General features: G+C 35.6%; 1 protein-coding gene across 6 annotated transcripts in view; it reads right to left on the bottom strand.

Moving 5' to 3' along the window:
* Positions 1–622: 622 nt before the first annotated feature.
* The window catches only part of Sbf (SET domain binding factor), an 84,960-nt gene continuing 71,251 nt past the window's right edge, over positions 623–14,331 (bottom strand). For 4 of the 6 annotated variants that reach the window (XM_045748671.2, XM_069324849.1, XM_069324858.1 and 1 more), the window contains 7 exons: positions 12,854–13,035; positions 12,264–12,411; positions 10,863–11,090; positions 10,018–10,177; positions 9,263–9,469; positions 8,095–8,177; positions 623–7,015 (listed from right to left, as the gene is read on the bottom strand). In XM_045748671.2, coding sequence (XP_045604627.1) covers positions 6,923–7,015; positions 8,095–8,177; positions 9,263–9,469; positions 10,018–10,177; positions 10,863–11,090; positions 12,264–12,411; positions 12,854–13,035 — 1,101 coding nt within the window. In that variant the 3' untranslated portion in view covers positions 623–6,922. Of the gene's footprint in view, positions 7,016–8,094; positions 8,178–9,262; positions 9,470–10,017; positions 10,178–10,862; positions 11,091–12,263; positions 12,412–12,853; positions 13,036–14,331 lie in introns of those variants that run through there. The other 2 variants (XM_069324862.1, XR_011228526.1) reach the window with 2 other exon arrangements.

Here is a 14,331-nt window from a genome sequence, read left to right as displayed (position 1 = left end):
CCAGAGGGTTCCTTTGTTATTGCTGTTTGGTTCAGCTGGGGATGTCTCTCTTGTTGTGTCCGGTAAAGACTCTCCACCACCACCTTCATGCTGCCATTTCTGCCTTGGTGGGTGCTTTGTGGGTAGTTCTGGTTGCCTTGGTTCCCTGTTCCATGGCTCATGTCAGGTTATTCAGTGTTTTTGGGACCTGTTGGCCTGTGGTCTCTCCTTGTCGCCTTGATGTTTGGAACTATGCCTTGTGTTTGGCTGTTTGCTGTACTGATATTCGGGCATGGGTTTTGGGAGTCGACCAGAGTTCTAGTGGCTCCCAGCCTAGTGCCCCTTCTTTGTCCTGCTCATGTGGTGCTTTCTCCCTGATGAGTGCCAGATGGTTTCGTAGTCCTACGTAGAGAATCAGTTGATTGATTGACAGTCGAGAGGCGGACCGAAACAGCAGAGCTCAACCCCCGCAAGTACAACTAGGTGAATACCGATTTTTTTTTTTTCTGACAATCGCTCAAGATTGAGAAACCCATAGTTTTATACAGTCTCAAGTTTAATCAGTTAAAACTCAAGATATGTTTTGTATCATCTACTTGCAATATATACATTTGAAGAAAGTGTGGTAATCAAAAGAGCACGCTTCCATATCTTCGCTTTATTTGTAACAATATAAATGCATATACATCAACATTGTATGTACATCTGTGAGCATACATGCATACACACATCCATATTCACACTTCAGCTACACAAACTCGTATACACACACACATGCCAAACAACTCGAGCAAGCAGCAGGTTAGGTCTTTTGAGGGATTCCACAAACTTGGGTATTGCTGACAACATCCAACATAACCATTTGACAAAATTTCTCAAACTGTTTAAAAAATTTCTTTCTTAGGATATATTATTTTTCATTTGACAATCAATTAAGATACTGTCAGCCATACAGAGATAAGCTGTAAATGTCAACCAAATCTTTAAATTTTTTAGATGGACCACATTTCTTAATATGGTGCCAAATCGACAAAGTTTCTAACTAAAATCTTGTATTTATATGTATGGAAATCCGGAAACCAAGTTTTGTTTAAAAACCACATAATTCTGTTGATGCCCAACTGGAGAAATACAAAAACCTAAACTGTAAGGTCTCTGGACTTTTTTTATCTGTATTCTGAACTGAAAAACATTCTCTGTATTCTGGAGAACTGAGGAGCACAGCTCAAAATCTAGCATTTGAAAATTCTCATTCACTATCTTCCATGTTATTATGCAATCACCAAGTGATTTGCAAGAGAATCCTTTGATAATGGTAGGGTACCATGCTGAGCTCATACTGATAGGATCCCCAATGCAAAGGTCATAAACAGTAGGATTCCAGTGCCGAGCTTATAGTGGTAGGATCACCAGTACTGTGCTCATAACAGGAGGATTCCCCAATGCTTAGCACTTAGTAGGATCCAAGGTGCCAAGTTAATATCAGCAGTAACTGCAGTGTTAAGCACATCAAGATAGGCTACCTAGTGCACATCTTACAATTGCAGGATCCTCAGCACTCACTTCTCATGGAGAGTCCAATGCATAGCTGTGAGCAAATGATCATCAAAATATACTTCAGAACACTGAGAAGCTTAAAGCTGTCTGTCTTTATCACATCTTAGAGGAACAAATAGGATTCTAATCAATTCACTACATGTGGGGAAAAAACATAACAAAATTAGGCAATAAAACAGAGAGCACTAGTAAATATTTGTTGATAAATGTTAGTGTAGTACAGTGAAGACGTTTACTTTTCTAAAGAGTAACTGGCTGAAATTTACCAAATTATATATATATATAGTCATTATAAATTATGATGAAGTTTGACCCCTGTCTTTGCAGAATGTAGGCAAATGTTTTTATTCACCTGAATCCTCAATGTTTATTTCTGATCACATACATATACCTGTATTAAGCTAGGATCAATTTTATAAATATATATTGTATATTATTGTTTGCCAGAATTGAGCAGAATGTTTTAAGTATCATTCTAACAAGCCACAAAAATTTATTATTCAAATACCGTACTTTCAACATATGGTTTGAAAATTGGCCAAATAATCTGTACATTTAAGTTTCCAAATGCACTATTTTTGGTAATTTAAAACTACTGATGATACAATACCTGGCTCAAACGTTAAATCAATTTTGTGCAGATAGACTCGAATGGATTGCATGCCCATACAGCAGGCTAACAACAATATTCCTGCAGTGAATTAGTTTGCTAGTTGTATCTTATAATTCCTGTCAACTCACTCTCTTTCCATCACACGATGGAGTAAAACATCTGGAGCAAATTCAGTTGGCAAAATAAATCCTCATTGTCCCAATTTCACTCCCAATGGTCAAACACTGAATCACTCTACCAAAGATGATTCAGTAACTACCATTTTCTTACATTAGACAAATTAGACAGTAATAGATCTGGAAATAATTTGTTAACTGGCTAATCATAAATAGATACAATGCCAACACACACAAACAGTCCAATTAAATTGTTTCTGCTGCCTCTAGCAACTATGAAAAGTATAAAAATAATATAAACCATGTGTAGTATAAAAGAAACTCTTAAACATTTGGTGCTGAACACATTTAAATCTTCCACAGAATGTTCGTATATTCAGGAATAATAAAAATAAACAAAGATAAATAAAAAAAACAAAGCCACACCCAGAAGCTACACTCAAGTCATTATGACAATTTGTAACATTTAATTTTACTATAATATTTGCACTCAATTTACAAATAAATCTATAATTATGCTATAAACATGAAATAATCCTCTGATTTAAAACCAATAACAAATACAGGAGTGCAGCACCTATGTATGGCTCAAAAGGATACAGAGGATTTTTCAAAAGTTTCCAGGTGGCAGTACTAAGACCTATTAAACATTAAAGAAATGGATAACTGGACACAAAAAGTCAAAACAAATAAAAAGTCTTATTTAGCTATAATTGAGTCTGGGAAAACAATGACGTAAAAGCAATCTAACATACCATGACTAGCATAGGGAAACTCTGTGAGTCCTCCATACTTTTATTTTTGTATTTTTTAATCTGTCTTTCACATTACTAGATCTTATGAGTATTCAAAATAACTAGTATTATCAAGATTCTGTTTTTTGGGGGGTATAAGATTAAAATACTTAGTACTATACAAATGTTTAAAGTTGACCCAAAACGATGGAGAAAAAATTAATGAAAGGAAAGAACAGGCATCCAGAACAATACTGCCTTTTCAAATTGAATATAATAGAAACATTTGTATCGCTTCCTTGTCTTCCAACCAATACAGAGTACCGAGGACAAATATAATATGTGCGAAGGATCTACGATGATTAATTGTGTGCACCTCCCCCCCCCCTCACTCCTCCCTTTCCAATCAACACACAATATAATCTAATGCCTCATTTTGGGTCAACTTTCAATTCAGTGGCAAGCTCGTACTTATTAGCCCTACAAAACTTTTCAATACGACCTAATTTTATCGAGCATGCTGGAAATATCACTTCACAACAGATTAAGCTGTTACATCACATTTCAAAATGTTTATTTGTACATGACAGTGAAGAAAACAGATGCACATTAATGTAAAAACACAACAAGTCAATAATCTATAGAAAAAGAGGCCATAATTCTAAATGATGAGCATGAGTCCAACAATACTAAGAGTACTAATATGATCTATTCTCTCTTAACTAGCCGAGAATATTCCTATTACGCTGGGGATTCATTATCTTGTGTAATATGACAAGGCATATTATCCATATAAATGGATTTAGATGAATCACCATCATCCATGAGTGCTGATGCTTAGCAACCTGGCAAAAAAAATGAGGCCAAGGAAACATGACTGGAGGTATCTACATTATCATCGGTATTGCTTTTCTGTGTGCTATTTATCTATCATACATACAAATATATATTTGTGTGTGTATGTATGTGTATTTATATGTATATATATAAAGGAGAATGTACAGTATTAGTTTATCTGCCTGAGGTTGGAAGCCAGATTTGTTGTGTTTAGGCTCACATAGCTTTCCATAGCAATTTGTGATTGTATGGGGGTTGTTATAGACAGTTGGGGGTTGATCCCCAGGCTGCTCCTGAAATGGGATTGGCTCCTATGAAGTCTGAAATGACTGTTTTGTTTTCATAGAGTTTTTCTAGCAGTTTTTTTTCAGCTTTTCCATCATTCACACAACGCAACCACAATGTTGTTGCAAAGTAACACTAGTACAAATTAATATTGTGGTTACAATGTGTATTTGCTGGGTGCATATACTGCATGTTCTGAGATGGAGAATGAGAGAAACGAGAGAGGATTATTATTTTATACATATATATATATAATCACCACTGTCCGGTGTTGCCTGGGTCTGTCTGTCTCCTCTATATCTATCTATCTATATTTACTTCTATTTATCTACCTCTACCCCCTTCTCTGTCTACCTTGTTCCTTCATTGTCCCCCCCTCCTCCATTCCCACCATCTCACATCTTCACTACATACTATCTTTACTACAGTACTCACTATCTTCATCACTAACCATCTTCCTTATTAACTATTTTCATCACAAACCCAAATGAATTCAGGTCATCTTTCCCAGTAACTCATGAAAGTGCACAATAAACTACACAGAAATAACATCCCCAATTTCATTTCAGACTCCATGTGCATACAGTAGTACCTGGAGAGAGTTTCGGGAGTTCTGCTCCCCCGAGTGGTTGGGTTTCAGGCTTATGTTTCTTAAAAGGATTTAAGTTAGGCCTACCTCAACCAGACAATGTTTGTTCCTTACCCCAGATCATATTTCCCCTTGCAAATTTAGGTGAGGCTAGCCTCTAGCACCTGGCCTCCAACTCTGGACAGACAGACGTTCTTTTGTAGATATATAGAGCCGTGCACTGCCAGGTACTCAATCTAATCTATGTATGTACATGACAGAAAACATTGAGAAATAAAAAGTGTTGAGCACTCACTGAATTATTCTATGAATATAAAGTGAATAAGTATCTCTCTCTCAACGCTAACATTTTCCCAAACGTTTTCTTACTTCTTCACGATCAACAAGATGATATGCAAAATTAATGCTGCCTTATTATGTGTCATGTACTTCTTGTATCTAAAATGAAACATTTGCAGTTAAAACCCACAAAAAGCAACCGCTCCAAAAAATGCATACTAAACTTATCTAAGACACTCCTATAGGCCAACTGAGAATGACCAGCAGCAAAGACAGACACACACACACACACGAGATATTTGCAACATATTCAACATTGCACACCGAGCTAAAAAAGCATAAACTTTTTTTTTAAAAGGAATGCCTGATGACATTAAACTAGAATGAAGACAATAAATACATGCAACATCCTCACATCCCCACCTAATGTTTCCCATTTTGTATGTTGATGGCACAACTTGAGATTAATCGTGATTAGCAGCCCAGACTTAAAGTTGATTTTCAATACCAAAAATAAACCGCTCCAAATAACTAAAATTGCAGGCCAGAAGATGCCGCTAAAGAAATGGTAAGACATTCAGGATCACACAGACTCCATTCTAATAATTTCCAGTCATCCAGTGCAAATAATCAAGATTATGTCAATAAAGAAACCTTGGTATCCATAGCATTCAAGAATAGAATTTGGAAATAAATGTAGTTGTCTAAAGGAAGAGGGAGAGAGAGAGAGAGAGAGCAGTCTACAAACTTGCTGCGAAAAAATTAGACAATAATTATACGTAAAAAGTACTGATCCCGGCAGTGATAAGAGTGAGATAAATTACAGGGAGACAAGATGAACATATGACTGAAAACTAAGGGGATCTGATGTGGGTTGGGGAATGGGGGGGGGAGAAGGGGGGAGAAGGGAAGGAGGAACAAATATATATATATATACAGTATATTTATTTTACATTGAGGCAAGACTAGGAATTGATCAGATTTTGAAAAGACCAAAGTAGTCAGGGCAACACGACTAATAATTTCACCACCATGTTTTGTTTACCTCAGTATGTTCTTCAAGAGCATGCTTCCTTTATCAATGAATAAGATATAAGGGTAAGAGACAGAGGGATAGAGAGGAGAAGGGAGGACAGACAGATTGTTTTATTTTGTACGCTATAAAGAGAATGCCGTACACGTTTAGTTCGTACAGCAACTTCAACAGGATTAATAAGAAAATATGTGATTGTCACAATATAAAATTTCATTCATTATTCAAAACACAAAATCTGGCATATGTTTAAAACAATAATAATAATAACGATAATAAATGCAATCTACAGGAATTCGGGTCTTCTCATCAGTCATGCAGACTTGTTTATTCCTTTCACAGTCTTAATGCAAATTTCCAGAGGAAAAATGAAAAAGACAGTCTACTCAACACTGTCAATAAGCAGGACACAACAGTCAGGGTGACCAGCCCCCTACTCGCATCAAATTATGAGTCGTCGTGCTTTCTTCACTTTACCAGACTACCCATTATGAAAGAAAATCTAAATCAGAGGCAAAGCTTGCAAAGAATACTGTGGTTTCATGTATAGTTTGGTCCCCTAAACATCTAGGCTCAGACAGAAAGTACATCTATATGTTGTGACAGGTAAGTCCATGTATCAAAGACATTACCAAGTAGCAAATTACTTGCAATTTTAGTTATGCAGAAACTCTTTGCTAAAGGACACCATTGATATAATTATGAGAACTTTGAGATAGTAAAGCATGACTAAAATAACCTCAAAATTATAAATTGTCTTAAAATGTCATAATAATACTGGATAGGAACCAGGCTGAACAAAATTTTCTGAAGGATATCAGCAAAGTACATTAGACAACTATCATAGCAATGTAAAGCCAGCTTAACTTAATTCACCATGTACAGCCATCTGAGTCCACACTACTGCAAGCATGATTGTATTTTCTCAATCCATTCTTGTGCAGCTTGCCCGTCTGAAGCACAGAAATTATACAAACGCCGTTTCGTTTGGAGCTGTGGACAATTAAATAAAAATTAAAAATTAATATTAAGAGATATATATATGCAACATGTTGTATTTAAGTAGAACATCAGTTCAATAATCCTCAAACATTCCAAGATGATGGTCATACCACCTAATATATTGTGCTTTACCCACTCCACATTTCATCTCACACTATTCACTCGTACAAAACCTTTCACTTCCTCATTGCTCACCACACCTTACATGATGGTTTCCTCAAAATAATTTAATTTTTTACTACTTTTACTCCTGAGACCTTTTCCCTTTCCACACACCCATTCCACTCCCATATGTCAGAACTGGGAGCAGTATGCTATCTCAACATTTCTTAAATCCTTTAATCTTAAATCATTTATAAATCCCATACTAACATATCTTCCTTTTATTATACTAGTCATCTCTCCTACCACTGGTTGCTCTCCTCTTTATTTCTTCTGATCATACTCCCTTTTATATTTAACACTACCCCCAAAGTATTTAAAAACTACATATTCCAATAATAATAATCATGGCACTATTACTATCTCTTCCCCCATTTCATCAAACCATTATGTCTTGCCATTATAACTGATCTACAAATCTACATCTCTTTCCTTTCTCTTAAAATCTCATTTTTTCCAAAACAGACCTTGAACTTTCTTCTCTTGTTCTCACTATCAAATTCATTCACAATCTTCGGCAATGCCTTCTCACTCTTAACGTAAGAACATTAAGAATTAGGGAAATTGCAGAAGACCTATTAGCCCATATGAGGCAGGCTAACAACATTTTAGCCTGCTATTTATATCCACCAAAACTCATTTATAATATGTCTCCAAACAATCAAGTGATCCTATGTCGTTATTTTAGCCAGAAATTTGTTCCATAGCTCAACCACCATATTACCAAACCCGTATTTACCCAGGTCTTTCCTGAATCTAAGCTTATCTAAAGACCACGAGATAATTACACCACGAGCGTAGCTCTCATCCTGTACCTACAATTAGGTACACAAACATACGCATACATAAATGTACACACGCACACAATTTCTAGCCACTTGCAGTTAACATTAAACAAAAACACTTACATCAAAAAAGGCTCTTTCATCAACCTTCTTTGGCGCTCCTTGCGTTGGTAAAGATGCGATCACAGCAACAACATCAGACAATTCTGTGGGCAATTTCAACATGGAATATAACATGCTTAATTATATATCAATATTTAACAGTAAAGCACCAATTTCTATCAATCAATAGTCAACTTTTAGTGTGTGTGTGTGTGTGGTGTCAGTAGATGGGAATTCAGAAATAATTTATTTACTAGTATCCTTTCTCAATGTGCATGTTCAGCATGATAACGAGTGAGATTCAGGCACTAAGGAAATTCTATTTGTGTGCAATACTTAAGTACCATGCACTGATCTTGTGACTTCATGACTATTTTACATTTTGCTTCAGGTAACAAGCATTTAGTGGAATACAAGATCCTCTTTGTAACTATGTAACCTACTAATTTGTTAACCTAAGCTGGTTACTACTTTCCAAAATTTAATACCAAGATGCACAGTCCTTTGTAAATTAACATTACCATTAACCTCATGTCAATTTATCATACACTAAACTCAATCTTTCACACTTGCTATCCTAGAAGTCAAACAGTTATTGACAGGATGTATTTATACAAATATGTTTACACTCTACAAAATAAAGAAGGAAAGTAACAAAAACAAGTCAAGGTAGATGAACAAAATAAACACTGGTGAGAGAACTGTGGACGAATAATTTTTAAAGAATATTTCCCGGTATGTAAGATATACATAAATGAAGAACATGGTACAGGACAAAAATCATCCATGATATAAAAATATATTTTTCAGATACAAGCTTTCTGGGGTGAGGATCTAGCCCGTTTATGGAAAACTAACATTAAAGTGAAATGAAGCTTTTATAATGTTGAGAATTATTTTTCCTGTAACAGAATTTGGACCACTTGTTGGACTATGATGAAGCTTCTGTCAAAACCACACGTGTTATACAATGAGAGAGATTAATTACAAAAATCTCTTAAACTAATGATGCATAGGGTTATGCTTTCTAGATGCTTTTTTTCCAATTAAATTACAACAAGAAATTTGTTTTAATTTAGCCATACAGTATTCATTATGCTTCAAAACCTTATGTCAGTGCTATATAGCTTTATTCCTCAAAAATGTTTCGTACTATTTTCTCTAAACGCTACTTCAAAAAGATACTTACCAATAATTCCCTTAAAATGAGAATCTTCCATGCTATCATAATACCGCAACTGGTGCTTTACACTGTCTAGAACAAACCACCGTTGTTTCCAGTTTTTGAGGAGAGACCCACGTTTCCATAAATATCCTTCAAGTGTTCTGTTCTCTGCTACGTTTGAAGAAAACTGCTCGTAGTATTGATGCGATGTAGTTTGTAGGGATGTCACACCTGTTACAAATTACATCATTAATAAACTATTACATCTGAGACAGAACTAGAAACCAGCAAAATTACCAGGAAAAACAAAAATCCTGACTACTGCTTATTTAATAACTTCCAAAATTATTTGAAATGGATAGGAATTAAAAACAAATTAAAGCACATTTACATAGTGAGAACAAATAATAAAGTTTTTTTGCTCTCGCTATTTACTTTGTCTTTGACTATTGACTTTGAGAGCAAAGTCCCCAGCTAATATTCCCTTTGACAAACCTGCATAAAAATGGTCTAATAATATAATATTCTTCCCTGCGTTGTAAGCATTATAATTTATGTAACCCCTGGTCTTGAGGTTGTAAGCAATAAGAACGGAGAAAATAAATGACAAATGTTAGGGGGCAGCTTGGCCTTAGAGCAGTTTTAAATTTTGATAACATCTGTAGCTATAAGACTCGAGGGGAAAATGCAAATTATTCATTATAAAATCTGGAGCCATAAGACACCTACAATACAAACTGCAAATAAAAGAAATGCATAAATAAAGCGAGTAACCTTACCTGATCCTACAGAGGTAGTATCTAAGCTGGTAGGTTTTGTGCTGGTTTGTATGCTCACTCCAGACTCTCGGACACTCTTAAACCTGGTGCAGTTCTTGGGCACCGACTCTATGCACTTTTCATGGCAGTTATACCCACAGTCCATACACCGCATTCCCGTCTGCCAATAACACATCACATGCTTGTAACTAGCAGATTTATTTCACAGATAATAAAAATATAACTTATACTACCGTATTACAGAACAAACAGCATAACAAGTGTAATGAAAAGCTTCTTTTGGAGTGGTCCCTCATTGCTGCCCTAGGTCCATTGGTCCACTCAGGTCACCACTAACAAGGAAGGCTCTCGTCCACATTTAGCAGTCCAAAACAAATAATTTTAAATGATAATCCCTAATAATGGTTTTCCACAACGTTAATAAAGGAGGCACTTCTAATTTGAACACAAATAACTTATTTAAGCAACCAGAAACCAGAAACCTCACCTTACAATATCTTCACAATGAAAGTGAAAGGACAAAAGAGAGAATGAATAAAGGGAGAAAAATAAGAGGAAGAAATAAAAGGGAACACGAGAGGAAAGAGGAGAGGTCAGTAGAGGAAAGAATGGAACCAATCTAGTACAAATTCCACCTTTTACCCATCTTTTAACTAAGTTACCATGAACATTTCACATGTATGCAAAAGAAAAATTTTTGCTCATTGAAACAAAACCTATCCATACATCAAAATATGCCAAAAATTGTTTTTAGATTTGAGTGATTCAAATGAATATGTGAAATGACCCCACATGTGAAATGAAACACTTTACACATTACGGTTTACCAACTATCATAAACTCACCTTAAGTGGACCCCATAATAACGAAGAGCAATGATCACAATACGAGGGCGTGGTGTAATTGTACTTTTCAAATCGGTGTGGGTGGGAATAACAACCCTGAGGGGTGTCACCACCGCCACCTGGAGTGCTTCCACTTGTCTTTCCTCGAATCAGTATTTCTATCGTGCTACGCTTGTGAACACTTCGTCCATGGTGACGCACCATTTGGGTTGTCATGGATACCTGACGCTGATGAGAAAAGAGCAAAAATGAATCAACGATAATATATAATATTAAAATGCGCTGTAAATTGGATCATAAGCTATGAATAAGCTAATTCTATAGAGCATACTGTATTACGCTTTAACTAACATTTACAAAATATCAATTACAACAAATGTATTTCACACATCATAAACTTGTAACTCTCAAACTCACTATGTTACCTTAGATATAAACAGCAATCTAACAAATTTGAAAAAAATGAACATAATTGTTGACTATTACTAAAGACTGGCCACATAGTTAAAATATTATAACATCTTGAAGCTTTCCATGGAACCATCTTCTCTCTACTACAGTATTCAAGAGTATTATCAAAAGACCCAATGATTCTCCACATATTCCTCTTACTACCATTGAAAAAAAAAAAGTGAGAGCAGAAAAAGTAATAGTAATCTTAGAGAAAATTGACTGAACCAATATTGCACCTCAGTGTCATGCAAGATGTGCCATAATTTCTGGCATATAGGATGCATAATTTTTACAAAACTCATTGGAGCAGGACAGGGATTGAACCAGTTATTATGATTTTCCAGTGTATGCATAATTCATGTTCATAATCAACCCAATATATGCATTTACATGCATAAAATCATGTTTTCCTCTACAAAACCACTTGAAAATCACTTTTCAAGAAATGTATGGTGAAATACACAAAACTGTTTTCACACAAAATATCCTTGTAAAAAAGGTACAGTTTATATACCAAAAAATCCGGTATATAAACAAATGTTTGGTTTAGAATCTTAAGTTTATGTGGTAGTGAGCAACCTGGATATATTTAGAATACATTTAACCTACTTTTCCTATAGGGCTTCTGTCTCCAGCAGTCTGATACCTCCCCACTCCACGAAAGTGTAAAACAAAATTATTATAAAAGAAACCTTTAGTTAAAAGACAAAATGTGATGTAACGAGGAACATACTTTACCATGCCTCAGTACTGTATGCAATACACCATACAAGTGAAAAATTAACTTTCCATCCTCGTAGTAACTATCATTGAGCAGTTAACCTCTAGCATTTCATTTCTTTATCCCTCTTACACTTAATGCCACATTTGATCACTGTAGCTCAGGAAAATCATTAAATTTTTCTAAGACTTGGATAACTCAGCTTTGGCATGTGATGATTCACTTACAGTCAGTTGCTCAGGTGGAGGCAGTTCCAGCTTATCCCAGTGCATGTTCCATTTTTGGGGGAGATGTCCAAGCTCTAATTCAAGGTGGCGTAGTTCCTCTAGCTGAGCAGAAAAGGCATCTAGTTGCACGCCCCAGACGCAGTCATATCTGCTGACGTACAATACAAAATGGTCATAGCTTCTCATTATGTATTTTTATCATTTTCAAGGAAGGCAATGAAGTTAATATTTACTTGTACTAACATTCACATATACCAGTATGCATAAAGTTCTTGAGCCTGGATACGGTCTGCAGTAGAACCACTGAGAAACAACTCAATTTTGAACAAGTCCTGTCACTTCATGGCACCCTGATGAATGTCACACAATAATGCTTGACAAAATTGCATTTTTCTCAATGACTACTGCATAAATACATATGCATATACATAATATACAAGTAAATATTTTTTGTTAATAAATTCTGTGGCAATAGCAAGACTGGTTAATATGAGCTTTCCTTAATGATAAACTTCCAGCACACAACAATACACAGTACTGTATTACTATATCAATTCCACACCAGGGATACAAATACCCTTCATACTTGCCCACTCATAACTATTCTCCGCTGAGATGTGGTGATCGTGCCGTCTGCCGCTTCAGCCTCCTCCTCCTGTTGTCTGTCTAAGTTCCGAACCTCAGGGTCATATGATGGCCCGTGACGCAGCTCCTCTCCAAGCAAGTAATTCCATAATTGGAGAGCACTAACTTCTTTCACTGGTCGTAGCACCTTCAAGACATATTCAGGTAATATAAGGAATATAAATTATCATACACTATGTATATAAAAATATAGAAGAAAACCAAATACAAGTTTAAATTCTATAAATAATGATTTACCATATTCCAGTGTTAAGCACAATACAAATTTATATATTTTATTCTAAATAACCTATTTAATCTCATTTTCAAAGGTCAAATCCTTTATTAATTTGAAGTTTTAAATTGCCAATAGATGGACCAACATCTCTTAAGCATACTGTACTTGGAGTATGAAGAATATTAATGGAGTTTGCATTAATTACTTTAATAGTTATAGAGAACAAAGTCAAAATGTTTCATTCCTAACATGTGTTTCACTCCAAAGTGCTATGATAAAGCACTGTAGTTCTCTGTGAACTTTGGTCAGTGGTGACCAAAGTGCATAGAACTACAATACCTTCCTGAAATTTAGATTAAATATGCATGATGCATCTGTCACTAGCACTAGAGGCCATCAGGTGAATACAGTAGCAAATTTGAGTGCGCCAAGCTCAAATATAATTAATACAAAAAATAGATAAACTAAAAATAAACCATAGCTTGAAAGGCAAGGCAAAAACATTTGAGACATTTTTATTGGTCTTCATAACAAAAATGGCAAACTATATTTTACAACTGAATTGTTATATAAACTGGATATTTCTATATTGCGTTATGAAAATTAAGGAAAGTATCCTTGGTCCCTAATGCCGATTGAAACATATTTTATTAGATAATGAGAGGAAGACAATGATATGTTGACTGCCATGGGGATTAAGCAGTCGCCGTGGTGCAGTAGTAACACACTCGCATGACATTTCATGAGCACTTTGGCTTGGGTTTGTATCCTGGCCGGGGTGGATTGACCGGGTGCCAATCCTTAACTGTAGCCTCTGTTCCCCCAGCAGTGAATGGGTACCTGGTTGTTAAACGATTTGGCGGGTCGTATTCTGGGGAAAATTTAGGATTAAGGATTTGCCCGAAACGCTATGCGTGCTAATGGCTGTACAAGAATGTAAGAATTTTTTTATATATCAATAACATTTTATTGATACCGTAAATGTGGACATAGCTGTGGAGAAAGAACAGAATAGTGTATGGTGAATAGTGAATGGAATTAATGTGAATGGAGAAGTGGTTGATTAGTTTATATATCTTGGAAGTGTGACATAAAATAAGAATTTGTGCAATCAAAGTTCAGTGAGTCAGGGAAGGAGAGGAGCTGGTGTAGTGAAAGAGAATGAATATGTTTATAGGAAGAGATGAAGTCAGGAGGTTGGGGAGG

Source organism: Procambarus clarkii, chromosome 2, assembly GCF_040958095.1.
Source record: "Procambarus clarkii isolate CNS0578487 chromosome 2, FALCON_Pclarkii_2.0, whole genome shotgun sequence".
NCBI classification, from domain to species: domain Eukaryota; kingdom Metazoa; phylum Arthropoda; class Malacostraca; order Decapoda; family Cambaridae; genus Procambarus; species Procambarus clarkii.
The sequence above is the reverse complement of the archived record's forward strand: the minus strand, read 5'-3'. Positions and strand labels throughout refer to the sequence as shown.